Source organism: Chrysemys picta, chromosome 21, assembly GCF_011386835.1.
Source record: "Chrysemys picta bellii isolate R12L10 chromosome 21, ASM1138683v2, whole genome shotgun sequence".
Taxonomy (NCBI): Eukaryota; Metazoa; Chordata; order Testudines; family Emydidae; genus Chrysemys; species Chrysemys picta.
This window is the reverse complement of record NC_088811.1, coordinates 21,769,233-21,789,989: the sequence shown is the minus strand read 5'-3', so window position 1 is coordinate 21,789,989 and position 20,757 is coordinate 21,769,233. Positions and strand designations below refer to the sequence as shown.

The following is a 20,757-nucleotide window of genomic DNA, read 5'->3' as shown; positions in this document are numbered from 1 at the left end:
CAGAGCCCCGAGAGCCGGCCCCATCCCGCCACGGTTAGTGCCCGGCCCTGGGCCCCACAGAGCCCCGAGAGCCGGCCCCATCCCGCCACGGTTAGTGCCCGGCCCTGGGCCCCACAGAGCCCCGAGAGCCGGCCCCATCCCGCCACGGTTAGTGCCCGGCCCTGGGCCCCACAGAGCCCCGAGAGCCGGCCCCATCCCGCCACGGTTAGTGTCCGGCCCTGGTCCCAGCAGAGCCTGGGAGCTGGGCCCATCCTGCCATGGGAAGTGTCTGGCCTGGGCCAGGCCAGCCCCCATCGCTCCTAGTTCTGTTTCAGAAGCGGCGGTGTCGGCTCAGACAGGGCTCCTGGGCATTAGGTTCCTGGAGAGGAGGGTCCAGCTAGCAGGCAGGGGGCAGGGGAGAGCCCCAGTCCCCCCCACCACATACTCCCAGGTCTCCCAAGTCCCACACAGCCTGGGCGCCCACACCCCGCAGGTCCCCAGGGCGCCAGCCCAGCCTTACCTATGTACACGCTGCCTTGGGTGTTCACCATGACATTGCTGCCTGGCGACTCCCCACTCACCAGCTCCTCGCCGTCCACCTGAATGGAGCCCCGTCTGCCTTCCCTGCAGGGCACAGAGCTAGGCGTGAGCCAGATTTGATCCCAGCCGGGAACGAGGGGGCAGGACAATCGACCATGGGGGAGCTGCGCCCACTGACACCAGTGACAAGCCCTGCTCCGCCCCTGGGCTCCCCGGCTCCAGGCTGCAGCCCGGCTCAGCCCCTCTGCAAGGGGAGCCTGGGGCTAAGGTCCTTGGCAGAATAGCTGGAGGGCTGCCTTGCAGTGGGATGGCTCCCTCCCCATCCCTTCCCAAGGGGCCGTGCGAGGGCTGTCTGGCTGCAGGACGGTGATGAGCTAAGCCCCGGGACCCCTCACCGAATGGCTGTCACTCTGTGCCACTCTCCATCGTTGATGGGGTCCTCAGAGACGATGCTGGCTTCGCCGCTGCCCAGCTGGTAACTGCGGGGAGAACAGCTGGTATTAGCACCCACTCCTGGGGGGCAGTGTCCGCATTACCCAGTGCTTGGGAGAGGGAGGCATTGTCCGCATTACCCAGCGCTCGGGGGAGGGGGCAGCGCCTGCATTAGTCAGTTCTCGGGGATGGGGGCATCTGCATTACCCAGCACTCTGGGTGGGCAGCGTCCGCATTACCCAGTGCTTGGGGGGAATGGGGTCTGGGAGAGACCGGGGAAGGATGGCTCTGGGACCCTAGGGGTGGGGCTCAGCGGTGGGAGAGTGGATCTGAAGTGAAAGAAGTGGGGAGAGAAGGTGGGTCCGGGGTCCCAGGCAGGGGGAATGAGGATCTAGGGTGCAGGTGGGTCCAGGGTCCCAGGTGTAGGGGCAGGTGGGTCCGGGGTTCCAGGGGAAGGAGAGTCTGAGGTCCCAGGGTGATGGGGAAGGAGAGTCCATGGTGAGAGGGAAGGTGGGTCTGGGGTCCTGGGGAGAGGTGGATCCGGGGTCCCCAGGTCAGGGGGAAGGTGGTCCAGGGTCCTAGGGATGGTGGGAAGGTGGATCTGGGATGCTGGGGGAAGAGGGAACGTGGATCTGGGAGCAGGGGGAAGGTGGGTACAGGGCAGGTGGATCTGGAGTCCCAAGGCAGGAGCTCTGGGGATTCTAGCTTGTGCCCTGGATGTGCTCCCTGGCTGGCAGGAGGGGTGCGTCAGGGGCCACATAGCCGTTTGCTCCTCAGCTGGCACCAGGCCATGCTCACCTGAACACCAGGTGTCCATCTCTCAGGCCGAGGCTGATGAAGTCCTTGGCTTTGCCGTTCTGCCCTTCCTCCTGCCAGAGAGAGACGTTATGAGACTGCTGGCTCCTGTCTGGCTGGGACCCTGCCTGCCAAGGGCCCTGCCTGCCATCCAGGAACGGGTCCAGCTGAGCTGGGAGCCAGTTCCACAGCTGGGCCCAGGGCATGAGCCAGCCAGTGCCGCGGGGCCCATGAAGCCAACAAGCAGCGCTTGCTCCCCTGCAGGGCTTCTTGGCAACGCCGGGCTGGATGCGCCGACTGAACCTGTACAATGGGGAACACCTGCACAGGCAGCCAGCTGCCCTGCCTGCGGGCCTTGGGAAATGCCCACCCCGCGCGGCTGGGGACAAGTGGGGGACACGGCTGTCGGGAGCCAAGTTGCAGGGAGTGTTCGCCAGTCGGGGCTCCACGTGTGTCCCCGGCTGTGATGCGGCACAGCCTGGTGATCCCGGAGGCCGTAAGCCCCACTGCTGCTCCCCATGTGGTGCCAGGCCCAGCACCCAAGGGCCCTGCAGTAAATACCTCGTTAGTAGCATGTGGCTTGAGAGCAGGCTGCCCGGTCACCTGGAGGAGAAACGTGCAACAGGGCGGTGAAATGCCCACGGACAGCGAAGCAGCATGCGCCAGGGGGTGATGGAGAGCCTGGCAGCCATGGCACGGCTCAGGGAGCGGTACCCTAGGGCGACGCCAGCCCCGCATGGCATGGAATGAATAGTTGAGCATGGCAGATTAGTATGGGCCTGGCTCTCTGGCCTGAGCCAGCGGCACAGGCTGGTTTCATGCATGCGCAGGCAGGTCAGACAATGGGGGTGAGATGGGATGTGAGTCCAGAGTGGAGCTGGGTTCCAGCCCATGCCATAGCCGGGGAGGGAGCAGCCCAGCATGCTGGCTGGTGCGCCATGCTCGTGGATGGGTGCTCTGATCACACTCAGCAGCCAATCCCGCAACTGACAGCAGGGGGCACTGCCGGTCAGACCCGCCTGGCACCCAGATTCCCGTGTGCTGCAGCTCCTTTCCTGGAAGAAGGCCCCTCTCCCTCCTCTCCGGAGGGCAGCCAGGAAGCTGGCTTCTCTGCGTGCTCTGCCCTTCCTGGGGGCCCATGCACCTAGCCCTGCCCTCCATCCTGGCTCCCCCCAGCCCATAGGCCCCTGAGGGGCTGACTGTGCCCCTAAGTGCTGAGGGAGAAGCTGGTAACTCCAGTGCCCTCTCAGCCATCTGGGATGCCCTGGCCCTTTCCCCAGTGGGGTGTGCCCAGCTCTGTCCTGCCTCACGCGCTGGCCCCTCTCCCCCCCTTGCTGGCTGCTCTCAACCCGCCGCTGCAGAACTCCAGGCCAGCAAGTGCTGGAGATGGGAGTCGCCTCGGCCAGGGACGTGGCTGCAGCCCGTCCCTGGTGCCGCCCTCAGCCCTGGAACCCAGCCCCGCGAGTCACACCCGGGCCGCCCTCATCTCCGACCTGCCCTCGCCCACCTCTCCCTCTGGCTCCCGCCCGTGTCACCCTCACCTGGCCCAGCCTCCATCCTGGCCCAGACAGCCCCTCCCCATCACCCACCCATCTCCCGTGCTGGCCTGGCTCCTTGGGTCTCTGGCTGGCTCCCACCTGCCCCAGCCCAGCTCCTCTCCCCCTTGTGCTCACCCCGAGCATCCCCCACATAGCGAGGGGCCCAGCCCCCAGCGCGACTCACCACGCCTTGCCACAGGAGGAGGCCGTTTGGGGAGCGCGTGCGCACTTCCAGTTCAATGGTCTCTGGAGACTTGGGGTGACTGCAAGGAGAAGGCAGCGGCCGTCAGCCCTGGGCCCCAGGGTATATGGTGGGGGGGCAGAGACCAGACCAGGGAGCCCTGCCCCCACCAACCCCCAGTCTCCCCGCCCAGGGCCCAGCTCTGCCATTCCTCTGGCCCCCGGAGCCAGGCCATGCGGCCCCTGGTGGGACTCAGCCAGATGGCTGCTCACGGAGCGGCCTGCCCAGCTCCCATTCCAGGCTCCCTCCCCAGCTATGCAGAACACCGCGGGGCTGGCACTGGGAGACGGAGCCAGTGCTCACCCCGATGGCGCATGCTGGGAGCTCCGGGCCTTCCTGAACACAGACGGCATGGGGCAATGGGGCGATGCCCCTCCTCCCCCTGCACAGCATGGGGACCCACTCACCTGCGGGGCAGCACGTGCCGGGGGAGCGCGAGGTAGCCGCCATCCTGGAAGTAGGCTCCGTACTGGCCTGGGGCGTCTGCAGGGCGAGAGCTGGGATCAGACAGCAGGGGGTGTTGGGAGCCACCCCGTCCCATACCTGGGCTTAATATTAACCTGGCTGCACCCAGGACCCTCTGTACGGAGCAGATCCCCTGGGGCAAAGGGGTGAGCACAGGGAAGCCAGTGCTGCTTCCTGATGCTTCCCCCCCTGCAGCTCATTAGAGCCCCCCACCCGGCGTGAGCTACCTCACCCCACGCTTGGCCACCCCCCGCAGGGAACCTCAGGGTCAGCCTGGGAGCTGCTGGGCCAGGGTTGCTAGCACGAAGGGGGAAGGAGAGAGGCAGTGGGTACCGTACCGTTTCCCCCGCTGCCCTCCAGGGCCCACTCACGGTCCAGCGCCGCCAGGGCTGGGCCTGCATGGAGACAGATACACGAGTTACAGGGAACGCACCGCACAGTGGAGTAGCACATGGCACAAGCGCTGCTCCATGCCCGGGAGGAGGCAGAGGCTGTAGCCCTGCCAGCTCGGGCCCTGGTGCTGGCTCCCTGCTGGTCCCTGCACTGCACAGACCTGGGGATATTAAGTGCTATGCTCCAAACCAGAGCAACTGCCCCCCAGTCCCAGCCCCGAGCATATGCTGCCCCCAGCCCCAGTCCTGAGAACACACTGCCCCCAGCCCTGAGCACACGCTGCCCCCCAGCCCCGAGCACACGCTGCCCCCCAGCCCCAGCCCTGAGAACACACTGCCCCCAGCCCCGAGCACACGCTGCCCCCAGCCCCAGTCCTGAGAACACACTGCCCCCAGCCCCAGTCCTGAGAACACACTGCCCCCAGCCCTGAGCACATGCTGCCCCCCAGCCCCGAGCAAACGCTGCCCCCCAGCCCCGAGCACACGCTGCCCCCCAGCCCCAGTCCTGAGAACACACTGCTCCCAGCCCCGAGCACACGCTGCCCCCAGCCCTGAGCACACGCTGCCCCCCAGCCCCAGCCCTGAGCACATGCTGCCCCCCAGCCCCGAGCACACGCTGCCCCCCAGTTTCAGCCCCGAGCACACGCTGCCCCCAAGCCCAAGCCCTAACTGCATGCTGCCCCCCAGCCCCGAGCACACGCTGTCCCCCAGCCCTGAGCACACGCTGCCCCCCAGCTTCAGCCCCAAGCACACGCTGCCCCCCAGCTTCAGCCCCAAGCACACGGCTGGCCCCCAGCTTCAGCCCCGAGCACACGCTGCCCCCCAGCTTCAGCCCCAAGCACACGCTGCCCCCCAGCTTCAGCCCCGAGCACACGGCTGCCCCCCAGCTTCAGCCCCGAGCACACGCTGCCCCCCAGCTTCAGCCCCGAGCACATGCTGCCCCAAGCCCAAGCCCTAACCACATGCTGCCCCCCAGCCCTGAGCACACGGCTGCCCCCCCCGCCCCAGCCCTGAGCACATGCTGCCCCCCAGCCCCAGCCCTGAGCACACGCTGCCCCCCAGCTTCAGCCCCGAGCACACGCTGCCCCCAAGCCCAAGCCCTAACCACATGCTGCCCCCCAGCCCTGAGCACATGCTGCCCCCCAGCTTCAGCCCCAAGCACACGTTGCCCCCCCCGCCCCGAGCACATGCTGCCCCCCAGCCCCAGCCCTGAGCACACGCTGCCTCCAGCCCCGAGCACATGCTGCCCCCCAGATTCCCAAGCCATGGCACACTGCTTCCTCCAAGACCCCCAGCCCCCCATGCACTGCTGCCTGACCCCCCCAGCTCCAGATACTTTGACTCACCATCCCCCCAACCCCGGGCATGCTGCTGCCCACCCCTGTCCCCCTGTACACTCAGCTTTGGTTCCCTCCCTTGCTCCCTACAGACCCCCGACCCCCACTCTAACTCCTCCTCTCCCCCTGCACCCACAGCGCCCAGAGGCCCTTCTGCTGCCCTGCTCCAGCTCCTGCCTCTCTCTAAGGGCCTGGCTAGACCCCTGGCAGGTCCTCTGGGGCTGTGCTGGGGCGGGGGAGGCACCTCTGCGTACCCTGCTCGCAGTATGTCCCCGAGAAGCCGGCCGGGCACAGGCACTGGTTTGCCTTGCACTTCCCACCATTCAGGCAGGGGTTCCTGAGCAGGCACTGATCCTCAGCGAGCTCGCAGCGACCACCTGTGGGGAGACAGCCGGGGGTTGTGGGCACAGCCTCTCACTGGGCCTTCCCACACGTGTGAGCACAAACACGTGTACACGCATGAACACTCGCTCCTGCCCCATGTCACGGATCACGGATCCCCAGGGAGAAGGGACCCCAGCTATGGGGGACCCACCCTGGGCACATCCCTGAGTGGCACCCTATGAGCGGGGATGCCCAGCTCAGAGCCCCTCCTCACTCTAGTGGTGGGGCTGCAATCTGCTGCGAGCCGTCCCTGGGCCCTTGGCAGGGCAGGTGGCAGTGCCCTGGTGCACCGAGATGTTCCCAGCCCTGCCCATGGCGTGCCTACCTCGGAAGCCATCCTGACACAGGCACTGGAACTCGTACTCGCCAGTGGGCATGCAGGTGGCGCCGTGCAGGCAGGGCCTGCGGTCGCAGGGTGAGCTGTCGTAGCACTGGCTGATGCCCCGGCTCTCCAGGAAGCTGTAGGAGATGTCCACCTTCTTCCCATTGATCGACACCTGGGGGAGGGGCAAGGAGACGCCATGTCAGCCTCAGTGCCCAGGGCCTCTCTGGGTTTAGCCAGGGGCTCTGGGGCCTGCACTGCCCCAAACTGGTACAGAAGGGCACTTTCAGAGTTGGGTAGAGAACACAGTATATGTAATCCAGGCTGCCCACGAGCCACTCAGTGCCCTGGGCCCAAGGCTGCCCCAAGCTGAGCCATCAGCCCCCACGCTGCTAAATAGGGAGGGGTTCGTCTGCCCCCTATGCGGCTGGTGTATGTAAACCACTTCCAGAGTTAATGGCACCACTAGGAATAGAACCCAGGAGTCCTGGCTCCCAGTCCACCCCTGCTCACCCCACTAGGCCCCACTCCCTTTCCAGTGCTGGGGATTGAACCCAGGAGTCTTGGCTCCCAGACCGCCACCTCCTCTGACTCCACTCCTTACAGGGCTCAGGAGTGACTCCAGAAGGGTGCGACTCACCTCCCCAATGCAGCCATGGAAGCTGGAGCTGATGCTGGCGGCCGCAGGCAGCGTGACGGATTTGTCCACCCCGCCCAGGTACATGGGCGTGCGGAGGTTGAGCCCCTGGCTTTTCCCCGGGGAGGACCTCTTCACCGGCTTGCTGCTGTCCACCTGCAGGGTGCCATCCTTGTTGATCCGTTCTGCCGAGACTTTGTGCCACTGGCCCAGGGCGAGTGGCTCTGTGCTCCGGAGCACAGCCATGCCTGCGGGAGAGAGTGGTGAGACGGGGGCCGAGCTCAGGGCACGTCCCAGGGGTCTCTCCTTCGCCTGGAGGGCTGGGTAGCCACAATGTCCCCTGCCAGGGCATATCAGGCCTCTCAGGATGACGGGTGCTTTCAGAGCCCTATGCCCTGCCAAAGGGCATCGCAGGGGCCATGCACAGGAGCCAGTGACAAGGCAGATGGCTCCGAGGTCCTGGATCCCGGGCTACAAAGGTCTGTGTGCTGGGAGGAAAGGGAGCCAGTGTGGTGTGGGGGTTGGGGGGCTGAGGGAATCGGCCATGGCCCAAATGCAGCCCAAGGCAGCAGCAACTGACCAGCCTTCCCGGAGATGAAACGAGCGTGGTGGGGCAGTGTCCCTCACCCAGCAGGCACCCCCCATAACAGCGCCCCCCGCAGCTGGCACCAGCAGCCTCCAGGCACATAGCCACAGCAGAGAGGCCACAGAATCTGGATCCTCCTGGTCAAGAGCTGGCCCGGCCCTGCAGCCAGGGGAAGGTGGGGGGAGCGCCAGTGGGTGGGCAGATGCCAACACCCAGCCCTGCCATGGCCCCAGCAGGCATCTTCGCTCAGGGGCGGGCGCTAGTGTCAGCCGCACCCTACTGCCCGGCGCCCTTACCTGAGCCCAGCTCGTAGCGGAACTCCACGTGCCCGCTGGCCATGGCAAGTGACACGAAGTCCTCCACGGGGGTGCCTGAGCCCCCGCTGAACAGGATGAGGCCGTCGGGGGAGAGCGGCTTGAACTCCGCGTCGAGGCGCAGCTCGTAGTGGATGTTGGTGAGGGGCGGGTAAGAGATGAACGAGTCGCTCCCGTTGAAGGAAGGGGTGGTCGCCATGACGCCTGTGGAGTGGGGGGGTTACTGAGGATCGCCACTGGCCCCGTCCGCCCTTTGACTGGCAGGGTCCTTCCGACTGGTCCCAGCCAGACCCCCCCGCCCCACTCACCTTCCATGCACGTCTTCCCAGACTTGCCCAGGTGGCAGCGGCAGCGGTAGCCCTGCCCGTCTGCACGGTTAATGCAGGTGGCATCCGGTCCGCAGGCCTCTGGGGGAGACAGGTACAACAGGACTCAGCGCCCGGGCAGCACAAGGCTGGGCAGGGACGGGCGGGGGGCGTAGGGAGGGGGGGTCACCAGCAGCCCCCGGATGGGGCATTCTGGCTGCAGCGGGGGTGCCCTTGCTCCGCACAGGTGGGGGGCATGGAGCAGCCCATGCGGCGCAGTCAGGCTGTGGCCAGCACCTGTTCCCAGCGTGGCCCCTGTGGCTCCTAGCGCAGTAACCCTGGGAAACCCATTGGACGGGTCAGGCCCGGCTCACATGGACGGGGCAGCCGGGGGGTCCCAGCACTTGTGTGATACCCTGGCCCCTGGCAAAGCTCCTGCTGGGCCAATGATGGTGACAGCACCCCCTTGCTCCGCTGCTGTGGGGCAGTACTGTAGCTATGGGGGGATCCCTAGTTGATCTGCCGTGGGGCAGTGCTGTAGTTATGGGGCAGCGGTGCAATGGGGCAGTGCTGGAGCTGTGGGACAGCGATGCTGGGGGGGCAGCACTTGAGCTATGGGGCAGCAGTGACATGGGGCAGTGCCAGAGCTATGGGGCAGCGGTGACATGGGGCAGTGCTGCCATGGGGCAGTGCTGTAGTTATGGGGCAGCGGTGACATGGGGCAGTGCCGGAGCTATGGGGCAGCGGTGCCGGGGGGGCAGTGCTGGAGCTACGGGGCAGTGCTGTAGTTATGGGGCAGCAGTGACGTGGGGCAGTGCCGGGGCTATGGGGCAGCAGTGTCGGGGGGCAGTGCTGTAGCTGTGGGGCAGTGGTGACATGGGGCAGTGCTGGAGCTATGGGGCAGCGGTGACATGGGGCAGTGGTGTAGCTATGGGGCAGCAGTGCAATGGGGCAGTGCTGTAGTTATGGGGCAGCGGTGACGTGGGGCAGTGCCGGAGCTATGCGGCAGCGGTGCCGGGGGGGGCAGTGCTGGAGCTACGGGGCAGTGGTGCCATGGGGCAGTGCTGTAGTTATGGGGCAGCGGTGACGTGGGGCAGTGCCGGAGCTATGGGGCAGCAGTGTCGGGGGGCAGTGCTGTAGCTGTGGGGCAGTGGTGACATGGGGCAGTGCCGGAGCTATGGGGCAGCGGTGCCAGGGGGCAATGCTGGAGCTATGGGGCAGCGGTGCCGGGGGGGGCAGTGCTGGAGCGACGGGGCAGTGGTGCCATGGGGCACTGCTGTAGTTATGGGGCAGCGGTGACGTGGGGCAGTGCCGGAGCTATGGGGCAGCAGTGTCGGGGGGCAGTGCTGTAGCTGTGGGGCAGTGGTGACATGGGGCAGTGCCGGAGCTATGGGGCAGCGGTGCCAGGGGGTAGTGCCGGAGCTATGGGGCAGCGGTGCCAGGGGGCAGTGCTGGAGCTATGGGGCAGCGGTGCTGGGGGGCAGTACCTGGGTGGCAATGCAGTGCCTGCGAATGTTCACAGTTGCTCCCCGTGAATTCCTGTGGACAGTGGCACACGTAGCTGCTGCTCTCTGAGTCCCTGCAGACGCCTCCATTCTGGGGAGGAGCAATCAGAAGGTTAGAACTGCAGAGGGGACAGAGCCCTGCCCCCAGCTGCTGCTGACATCCCATGATACAAGGAGCGTCCTGGGGCCAGCAACAGCACATGCCATGGGGGAAAGCAAAGCCCCCTAGGGCCAAAGCCCCTCAGTTATACCGGTGCAACCCCAGGGAAGCAGGGGCCCAGCACGTGTCTGAATTGCGCATAAGCTCTGCCCCAAGGGGCCAGGGGTAAGGGAGCAAGTTACCTGACATGGCCGGTCCCGGCACGTGGGACAGTTGGAAACACCATGAGCTTTCAAGTCCAGATCCTTAAAGATCACCTCCTCGCCCTGGACCAGCAGTTGGCGCACACAGCCTGGGGGGACCAAGGGAGCAGGGGCAGTCAGAACAGGCCGGGCAATGGGGCAACAGCAAATATCCAGCCGAGGGGCGGCAGGGAGCCAGGGCGGAGTGCCTGGGGAGCAATGAAGGAAGGAACCCTGCTGGGCAAGGGGCTCAGAATCCCTCCATCACCATCTCAGGGCGGTGTCTCCACCCACATGCAGGGCTCGCAGCCCGGGCGCCCCGGGGCGGGTGTCTGAGGACTGCGTGGGGAGCGGGAGTCAGGCCGCCTGCACTCACCCACAAAGCCGCTGCTGAGGCCGGATTTGGCGACAGCGATGTAGTCGGGATAGCCGCCAAGGTACAGCTCCTCGTTCAGATCCAGCCCTTGGAATTTACCCTGGGGGGCACAGAATGATGGGCACAGCAGGTCAGAGCTACCCTCTGTGCCCTCCTTAGTTCCTAGGAGAGCCCCGTGCATTGTGGAGGCACAGCCCCAGCCATCCAGCCGCCCCATATCTTCCCCCGCTGAGCTGCCCCAGGCATATTGCCACTCCGCGGGCCAACACTCCCAGGCTGCAGCAGTGCACCTTGTTGGCTCCACACCATGCGGCCTCCTGAGCGTTCTCTTACCTGGGACGTGCCGTTGACAGGAGGGTGGCTGTCCAGCACCAGGGAGCCCTGGGTGAGGTTCCGGTATAGCCGGACCGTGTGAAACTCCCCAAGTCGGATTGGCGCTGGGTGCCGAATCGTGGCCATGCCTGAGCCGGCGTCAAACCTGCAACATCAAGCATGTTGGAGACACGGAAGGGAGCAGAGCCGCCTCCACCCCCCCAGCCCCTGGCACTTCTCAGTGCTCTGCTGCAGCCTGGAGCCTGGCTTCCACACACGGCACTGGTTCAGGATGAGGTGAAGCAGTCCCTGGGCCACCCATTTCCTGAGCCACGAGAGGCACTTTATGTGGCTTTCCCCACATCGCCAGTGTCTGCCACACTGCAGATCCTGGGGTGGGGGCACCATCGGGGCAGCAGGGATTTCAGAGCCACCGAGTGGATCTGGGCGGCCAGTTCACAACCATCTGAATGAGAATTAGGCATCAACTCCATTCGACAGCTCTGCCAATCGGAGCCGTAGACAGGACGGGGCCCGTTCGCTTTGCAGCCTGGATTCAGGAAGGGCTCGGAGCTGGTCGGGTTGGTGCAGGCTGTGGCTCTGGGGAAGGGCTGGCATCGCCAGGTCTCACCTGAATTCCGGGCGGCCTCCCACCAGACCAAAGGACACGAAGTCAGCGCCGGTGCTCTTCTTCTGCCCATTGTACAGCAGCATCCCTGCCAAAAGCACACAGGAGCTGAGCTGCGGGGGACGTGAGTGCCACACCCAAGCCAACGAACACCAGGAGGGTCCAGATCACAGCCAGAAGCACCCACTGCTCAGCCCCCATCCCCAGCTCACCACAAGCTACAAGAGACGCTCAGGCCCCGACCACAGCACTGCAGCAGGCTGGAGAGGGGGCAACCCCAGAGCACAGCTGAGCAGAGGGGACCTGGCCGGAGCAGCCCTGGCCTCATGCCCTTGAGTGGGAATGGAGACTGCTGGGCATTGTGTGTGCCCCTTGGCAGCCCCACCTCTGTCGCAGAGCCCCAACGCAGGGCATCCCCTAGATATCAGCACAGCCGGGGCCCTACAGAGCCCCTGTGACCCGCCAAGGGCTTGGAGCTGCTATGCTGGGCGGGAGCAGGGCTCTGGGTGAAGGAGAGGTCCCTGCCCTCTGCTCATGGCTTAGCTGATGGCGAGTGTGCCTGGCGAGAGGTGCTGAGCTGCACTAGGCCTCGGGGTACCCCCCGAGCACTGGTGGGGCATATCCTGCTAACGCAGGGGCCAAAGTCTGGAGGAAGTTTGAGCCTCCAAGCCAGGAGAGGGGGTGATGCTGTGGGAGCCCTGGTGCTTCGTGGGCCCATGGGGTCGGTCAATGTGGGCAGCAGCGGGAGGGCAGAGGCAGGTGTTGAACTCTAGTTCCCCCTAGTGGCAGGGCCTTTATTCTGTAAGCTTGGAGGAGGGGGCTCCCTGAGCCTGCAGAGGCAGGTGAAGGAGAGGGGGATGCAGGGAAAGGGGGAAAGTTCTGGGTTTTCATGCCCAGCCAGAGTGGGGCTGCAAAGGGCAGGAAGGCCCAGCCCACGAGCAAGGGAAAGTCCAGCCTCAGGGCAGCCTGGGGCCCCACCAACATCAGTTAAACCCATCCTCTGCAGCTGTCAGCTCCTTTATCAGGGGCCCTTTGGAGCCACGCCCACCATGCATCATTGGTGGGGATGGAGCCAGCAACACAGGGCTCTACCCCTATGCCAATGGGTTTCATTCACTGACAGCAATAGTAGGCTTTTATCCAGTAACTCTGCAGGCCCCTGAGGGGAGACAAGGCAATCTGTGGAAAGTGTTCCCATAAACAGACTCAGCCCATCAGTTCTGCCCACTCCCCAAAGGGCCCCCCCACCCGGTGCGGGCATGGAGCTGGCAGCACGGATTAGCACAGTAACTCAATGCCAGTAGGAGTAGCTACAGTCAAGGCGACCTGGGTACCTAGTGTTTTGGGATGATGTCACTTCCTGGAGAGTGACATCTCTGGGACAGGCAGGAAGATGCGCTGGAGGTTAAGTGGCAGCTGTGGCTAGTAGGAGTTAGACACACAAGGGAGCCTGGCTGACCCCCCAGCCTGCCCCAGTCACTCAGTTAGTCTGTGCAGGGTTTGCAGGTTTAAGGCACCCTTGGGGTGCATGGGTCCGGTGCCCAGAGGGCCAGCGCTCCTGGCCCCAGGCTGTGGAGGGTTAAGAGCTAATCCCACAGGAGGCTGTAAAGGGCATCAGGCAACAGAGTGCAGACTTACCTGAGTAGAGAATGAGAGCTAGAGGGGGAGAGGAGAGATGGAAAAGGAGACACATGAGGCAAGAGAGGGACAAGGCGGAGCGAGAAGGGAGAAGAAGGAGAACAGGTAAGTGAAATGTGCCAGGCTCACTCAGACTGCCTGGGAGAGAAGAGGCAGGAGCAGGCGAAAGAAGAAAGTGACCCGTGTGCTACAGGGGCCATTGGGCTACAATCAAAGGCAGGGGCTCGCTGATGCAGTTAGCAGTGCAGAAGCCCCCCACCTCTCCCCTACCCCCACCAGCCCTGTCCTAGCTCAGGGCCCCACCCCTTGCGCCTGCGGGAAGGTGGCGTCCCTGGGTGGGCAGGCGTGTCTGTTTCTCAGATGGACCTGACTCACCATCAGCAGTTTCTGGCCGGAAGGTGATCTGGATTTCAAACTTCTTGTAGGCGTCCTTGATGGTGGGCAAGGCAAGGAAGGTCTGAGGATTCTGAGTAAAATACGGCACCACCCGCTCTGGAATTGTGGAAGGAGGGAGAGTGGGTCAGTGTGTGACGGAACAGACCCATGTGCAGGGCTGCCAGCACCCTTTATGAAGAGGAGCCAATGCCTGGAGCCTTCCCAGCCAGCTCCCTGCCAGCGCTCAGGTCTGGGATCCTGGCCTGCCAGACCTGAGGGATCTGTGGCTATCACCGGCTTCATGGGAAGAGCTGGGCCACACGGCACCCAGCTCTTGTGGGTGTGCATGGGAGGGGCGATGAGCAGTCACGCGGCTGCCGACTCCACTCTGACGGATCATGGGGACAGAGATGGAGAGATGCCAGAGAGCCTGTTCCCCCTGCCATCAAGAGCTGAGAAACCCGGACCCCCGAAGAGCAGCTGGAGAGGACGGTGCAGCCCGGCTGGAGGCCTGGTGCTAAGCAGCGCTCAGGTTCAGTAAACACGGCCCAGCGGGGCTCGGAACGCCATGGAGGCAGGGTAGTTTCCTCCTAGGAAAAGTGAGTGCCTCGGCCTGCTCAGCAGTGCCCCCACTGGCAGCACACATGGGGACCAAGGATAGAGTTTCTCAGGGCTGCACGTCTAGGGCTCAGCCTGGTGTCTCTGTCCGAGAGGAAGTTCAGTCCCCCGTCGCTCTTGGGTCAGGGTGGGGACTGCACTGTGCATGCCACAGCAGGACGGGGAGGTTACTAAGGTGCCAACCAGTTCTGAAGGGGATCCTGTCACCTTGCCCTCAGCTGGAAGGACACCCTCTGTAACATGGCGCCTCCGGGACGGGGAGGAAGGACAATGGCGGTAATGTGAAGACACCAATGCGGGACACGAGGAACATGTCCCTCCCAGCTGCACGGGTCACATCCTGCAGGTGCCAGTGCAGCATGAGCACCCAGCCCAGAATGCTCACCTCGGACTTTGAGCATGGAGAAGGTCGTCACCTTCCCTTGCCTGTTGGATGCCGTGCAGACATAGATCCCGGCATCTTCTGGCTTCACAGATGGAATGGTCAAGACATTGTTCTCCAGACAAATGTCTTTTGGGAGGTCTCCTTCCAGCTGCAACCAGATGTCAGACCAGGGCATCAGCCACCATCACCCACCCCACCATCACCTATCCACCCATCTGTCCCCCATCCACAGACCCATCCATCCCCCATACGCCCATCATTCCCCCCCACCTATCCACTCATCCATCCGCTCATCATTCATCCCACCCACCTATCCACCCATTCGTCCCCCATCCACTGACCAAACCATCCCCCATCCTCCCATCATCCACCCCTCCATCCACGCATCCATCTGCCCATCATCCACCCCACCCACCTATCCACCCATCCGTCCCCCATCCACAGACCCATCCATCCCCCATATGCCGATCATCCACCGCCCCCACCTAACCACCCATCCATCCCCTATCCGCCCATCATCCACTGCCCCCACCTATCCACTCATCCATCCCCCATCATCTACCCCCCCACCCATCTGTCCCCCATCCATCCGTCCCTCATCCACTGACCCACCCATCCCCCATCCGCCCAACATCCACTCCCGCAACCTATCCCTCCATCTGTCCCTCATCCACTGACCCACCCATCCCCCCTTCACCCATCATCCACCCCCCAACCTAACCACCCATCTCTACCCCATCCATCCGTCCCTCATCCATTGACCCACCCATCTCCCCATCATCCCCCCCACCTATTCACCCATCGGTACCCCACTCATCCATCCCCCATCCGCCCATCATCCACCCCCCTCACCTATCCACTCATCCATCCCTCATGTGTCCATCATCCACCCCCCAACCTGTCCACTCCCCCACCTAGCCACCCATATGTCCCCATCCATCCGTCCCCCATCCACTGACCCACTGTAGCAGGGTGGACACCCACTCCTGCCCTGAGGGGTTGGAAAAGCCCTGGGAGAAGGCTGTTGCAGGGAGAAACAGCTACTGGGCTGATTGGGGAAGTAGCTGCAGCTGGGCCACGCCACAATCAGAGCCCAGCTGGCTGTATAAGGAGGCTGGGAGCCAGGATCTCAGCAGAACACAGAGAGAGACGGGCCTGGCTGCAGGGAGCTTGAGGCAGGGTACCTGAGTGGAGCAGGCCTGGAAAGCCCCAGCCTGGAAAGCCCCAGGCTGTGGCCTAGCATTGGGCCAAGGGTACTGGGGGTTGCAGAGGGCAGCCCAGAGGTAGGCCAAGGCAGCAGGTCCAAACCCTCCTTGCCAGTGATGAGTAGGCTGATACTGCAGTCTGCCCCAGGGAGTGGGGGCTAGATGATGACTGGCAGTAGTCTTACACTGAGGTGAGGTGGGATTAGTGGGTGGGGGTTCCCCTGGGAGAGGAATAATAGAATCATAGAATATCAGGGTTGGAAGGGACCTCAAGAGGTCATCTAGTCCAACCCCCTGCTCAAAGCAGGACCAATTCCCAGCTAAATCATCCCAGCCAGGGCTTTGTCAAGCCGGGCCTTAAAAACCTCCAAGGAAGGAGACTCCACCACATCCCTAGGTAACGCATTCCAGTGCTTCACCACCCTCCTAGTGAAATAGTGTTTCCTAATATCCAACCTAGACCTTCCCCACTGCAACTTGAGACCATTGCTCCTTGTTCTGTCATCTGCCACCACTGAGAACAGCCGAGCTCCATCCTCTTTGGAACCCCGCCTCAGGTAGTTGAAAGGAGCTATCAAATCCCCCCTCATTCTTCTCTTCTGGAGACTAAACAATCCCAGTTCCCTCAGCCTCTCCTCATAAGTCATGTGCTCCAGACCCCTAATCATTTTTGTTGCCCTCCGCTGGACTCTTTCCAATTTTTCCACATCCTTCTTGTAGTGTGGGGCCCAAAACTGGACACAGTACTCCAGATGAGGCCTCACCAATGTTGAATAAAGGGGAATGATCACGTTCCTCGATCTGCTGGCAATGCCCCTACTTATACAGCCCAAAATGCCGTTAGCCTTCTTGACAACAAGAGCACACTGTTGACTCATATCCAGTTTCTCGTCCACTGTGACCCCTAGGTCCTTTTCTGCAGAACTGCTGCCTAGCCACTCGGTCCCTAGTCTGTAGCAGGGCATGGGATTCTTCCGTCCTAACTGCAGGACTCTGCACTTGTCCTTGTTGAATCTCATCAGGTTTTTTTTGGCCTAATCCTCTAATTTGTCTAGATCCTTCTGTATCCGATCCCTACCCTCTAGTGTATCTACCACGCCTCCCAGTTTAGTGTCATCTGCAAACTTGCTGAGAGTGCAGTCCACACCATCCTCCAGATCATTAATAAAGACATTAAACAAAACCGGCCCCAGGACCGACCCCTGGGGCACTCCTTGATACCGGCTGCCAACTAGACATGGAGCCATTGATCACTACCTGTTGAGCCTGACGATCTAGCCAGCTTTCTATCCACCTTACAGTCCATTCATCCAGCCCATACTTCTTTAACTTGGTGGCAAGAATACTGTGGGAGACCGTATCAAAAGCTTTGCAAAAGTCAAGGAATAACACATCCACTGCTTTCCCCTCATCCACAGAGCCAGTTATCTCATCACAGAAGGAAATTAGGTTAGTCAGGCACGACTTCCCCTTGGTGAATCCATGCTGACTGTTCCTGATCACCTTCCTCTCCTCTAAGTGATTGATTCCTTGAGGACTTGCTCCATGATTTTTCCAGGGACTGAGGTGAGGCTGACTGGCCTGTAGTTCCCCAGATCCTCCTTCTTCCCTTTTTTAAAGATGGGCACTACATTAGCCTTTTTCCAGTCATCCGGGACCTCCCCCGATCGCCATGAGTTTTCAAAAATAATGGCTAATGGTTCTGCAATCTCATCCGCCAACTCCTTTAGCACCCTCGGATGCAGCGCATCCGGCCCCATGGACTTGTGCACATCCAGTTTTTCTAAATAGTCCCGAACCACTTCTTTCTCCACAGAGGGCTGGTCACCTTCTCCCCATACTGTGCTACCCAGTGCAGCAGTCTGGGAGCTGACCTTGTTTGTGAAGACAGAGGCAAAAAAAAAATCATTGAGTACATTAGCTTTTTCCACATCCTCGGTCACCAGGTTGCCTCCCTCATTCAGTAAGGGGCCCACACTTTCCTTGACTTTCTTCTTGTTGCTAATATACCTGAAGAAACCCTTCTTGTTACTCTTAACATCTCTTGCTAGCTGCAACTCCAAGTGTGATTTGGCCTACCTGATTATGCTGGATATGAGTCAATAGTATGCTTTTGTTGCCAAGAAGGCTAACAGCATTTTGGGCTGTATAAGTAGGGGCATTGCCAGCAGATCGAGGAACGTGATCGTTCCCCTTTATTCAACATTGGTGAGGCCTCATCTGGAGTACTGTGTCCAGTTTTGGGCCCCAAACTACAAGAAGGATGTGGAAAAATTGGAAAGAGTCCAGCGGAGGGCAACAAAAATGATTAGGGGTCTGGAGCACATGACTTATGAGGAGAGGCTGAGGGAACTGGGATTGTTTAGTCTCCAGAAGAGAAGAATGAGGGGGGATTTGATAGCAGCCTTCAACTACCTGAAGGGGGGTTCCAAAGAGGATGGAGCTCGGCTGTTCTCAGTGGTGGCAGATGACAGAACAAGGAGCAATGGTCTCAAGTTGCAGTGGGGGAGGTCCAGGTTGGATATTAGGAAACTGTATTTCACTAGGAGGGTGGTGAAGCACTGGAATGCGTTACCTAGGGAGGTGGTGGAGTCTCCTTCCTTGGAGGTTTTTAAGGCCCGGCTTGACAAAGCCCTGGCTGGGATGATTTAGTTGGGAATTGGTCCTGCTTTGAGCAGGGGGCTGGACTAGATGACCTCTTGAGGTCCCTTCCAACCCTGATATTCTATGATTCTATGATTCTGTGATTTCACTCCTGCATGCCTGAGCAATATTTTTATACTCCTCCCTGGTCATTTGTCCAATCTTCCACTTCTTGTAAGCTTCTTTTTTGCGTTTAAGATCAGCAAGGATTTCCCTGTTTAGCCAAGCTGGTCACCTGCCATATTTACTATTCTTTCTACACATCGGGATGGTTTGTTCCTGCAACCGCAATAAGGATTCTTTAAAATACAGCCAGCTCTCCTGGACCCCTTTGCCCTTCATGTTATTCTCCCAGGGGATCCTGCCCATCTGTTCCCTGAGGGAGTCAAAGTCTGCTTTTCTGAAGTCCAGGGTCCGTATTCTGCTGCTCTCCTTTCTTCCTTGTGTCAGGATCCTGAACTCGACCATCTCATGGTCACTGCCTCCCAGGTTCCCATCCACTTTTGCTTCCCCTACTAGTTCTTCTCTGTTTGTGAGCAGCAGGTCAAGAAAAGCTTTGCCCCTAGTTGGTTCCTCCAGCACTTGCACCAGGAAATTGTCCCCTACACTATCCAAAAATTTCCTGGATTGCCTGTGCACCGCTGTATTGCTCTCCCAGCAGATATCAGGGTGATTAAAGTCTCCCATGAGAACCAGGGCCTGCGATCTAGCAACTTCTGCTAGTTGCCAGAAGAAAGCCTCGTCCACCTCATCCCCCTGGTCTGGTGGTCTATAGCAGACTCCAACCACGACATCACCCTTGTTGCTCACACGTCTCAACTTTATCCAGAGACTCTCAGGTTTTTCTGCAGTTTCATACCGGAGCTCTGAGCAGTCATACTCCTCTCTTACATACAACGCAACTCCCCCACCTTTTCTGCCCTGCCTGTCCTTCCTGAACAGTTTATATCCATCCATGACAGCACTCCAGTCATGTGAGTTATCCCACCAAGTCTCTGTTATTCCAATCACATCATAGTTCCCTGACTGCGCCCGGACTTCCAGTTCTCCCTGCTTGTTTCCCAGGCTTCTTGCATTTGTGTATAGGCACTTAAGATAACTCATCGATCGTCCCTCTTTCTCATCATGAGACAGGAGTCCTCCCCTCTTGCACTCTCCTGCTTGTGCTTCCTCCCAGGATCCCATTTCCCCACTTACCTCTGGGCTTTGGGAGACCCAGTGGGTGTGGGAACTGCCAGGGGGCAGCACCCAGAGCAAGGGGCACCGGGGTCCTGGGAGGGACACGGGGCCCAGTAGAAGTGACAAGGCGGATCACCGGCCTGCAGAGGGTGTTCCGGAGGCTGGGTCGAGCTAATTCCCCGAGAGACCAGCAGGAGGCACCGCAGGAGTGAGTCTGACCCCTTACACCCACCCATCCCCCATCAGCCCATCATCCACCCCACCCACCAATCCACCCATCCGTCCCCCATCCATCCAACATTATGCCCCCACTTATCCACCCATCTGTCCCCTATCCACCCATCAACCACCCCCTCCCTATCCACCCATCAACCACCCCCTACCTATCCACTGACCCATCTGTCCATCATCCACACCCCCACCTATCTACCCATGCATCCCCCATCCACTGACCTATCTACCCATCATCCACCCCTCAATCTATCCACCCATCTGTCCCCCTTCCACCCCACCTATCCACCCATCGATCTGTCCCTCATCCATGCCCCCACCTATCCATTCCCCACCCACTGACCCATCCCTCCCCCTTCCACCCATTATTAATCTCCCCACCTATCTACCTGTCCATCCACCTCTCCATCTATCCATCCCTCATCCACCCCCGCACCCATCCATCCCCCATGCACCCATCTGTCCACCATCTGCCCGCCCATCCATCCATTCACTCATCTGTCTGTCCATCTGTCATCCACCCTTCCACTCATTACCTACTGTTCACCCACCTCTCCGTCTATGCATCCACACATCTACCCACTCTTCCATTCCCACTCGGTTCATCATGCCCACCCCTCTGGGCTGAGCAGTGACCTCACTACCACCAGTGGCCCCTGACACTCAAACTCCACTGACACCAGAGAATTCTCACAACAGGGGCGCACCCTGCTGCCATCCCCACTGCACATTCCCCCATCTTGCTGGTGAAGCAGAGAGCGGTTGTCACTGGCAAGCCCAGGCTGCCCTCCTCTCTCTTTGGGAGAGTGCCAGGGGAGTAACTGCCCAGGGCTGGAGGGCGGGGGGCATTCCCTGGAGATCAGTGATTTACCTTGGTCCACTTGATCTCTGGGACGGGGAAGCCAGACGCCAGGCACGGGAATACTGCCCTCGACCCCGTGGTGACCTCCTTGACCTCCGGCTGAGCTGCGATCTGGGGGATGGCTGCAGTGAAGGAACACATTCTTCAGGCCTCCGTCAGCGCAGTGCCCAGCCACCAACCCACCCACAGCC

At 61.4% G+C, this 20,757-nt stretch overlaps 1 protein-coding gene across 7 annotated transcripts in view; it reads right to left on the bottom strand.

Moving 5' to 3' along the window:
- HSPG2 (heparan sulfate proteoglycan 2) overlaps positions 1-20,757 on the bottom strand; it is a 171,952-nt gene that overhangs the window by 2,578 nt on the left and 148,617 nt on the right. For 3 of the 7 annotated variants that reach the window (XM_065574961.1, XM_065574964.1, XM_065574965.1), the window contains 20 exons: positions 20,576-20,688; positions 14,447-14,594; positions 13,444-13,560; positions 11,434-11,518; positions 10,824-10,968; positions 10,491-10,590; positions 10,115-10,224; positions 9,755-9,863; positions 8,271-8,369; positions 7,945-8,166; positions 7,066-7,310; positions 6,429-6,600; positions 5,974-6,096; positions 4,329-4,385; positions 3,933-4,008; positions 3,469-3,547; positions 2,308-2,349; positions 1,750-1,820; positions 915-998; positions 500-603 (listed from right to left, as the gene is read on the bottom strand). In XM_065574961.1, coding sequence (XP_065431033.1) covers positions 500-603; positions 915-998; positions 1,750-1,820; positions 2,308-2,349; positions 3,469-3,547; positions 3,933-4,008; positions 4,329-4,385; positions 5,974-6,096; positions 6,429-6,600; positions 7,066-7,310; positions 7,945-8,166; positions 8,271-8,369; positions 9,755-9,863; positions 10,115-10,224; positions 10,491-10,590; positions 10,824-10,968; positions 11,434-11,518; positions 13,444-13,560; positions 14,447-14,594; positions 20,576-20,688 — 2,301 coding nt within the window. Of the gene's footprint in view, positions 1-499; positions 604-914; positions 999-1,749; positions 1,821-2,307; positions 2,350-3,468; positions 3,548-3,932; positions 4,009-4,328; positions 4,386-5,973; positions 6,097-6,428; positions 6,601-7,065; positions 7,311-7,944; positions 8,167-8,270; positions 8,370-9,754; positions 9,864-10,114; positions 10,225-10,490; positions 10,591-10,823; positions 10,969-11,433; positions 11,519-13,068; positions 13,087-13,443; positions 13,561-14,446; positions 14,595-20,575; positions 20,689-20,757 lie in introns of all 7 variants that reach the window. The other 4 variants (XM_065574963.1, XM_008169794.4, XM_065574960.1 and 1 more) reach the window with 3 other exon arrangements.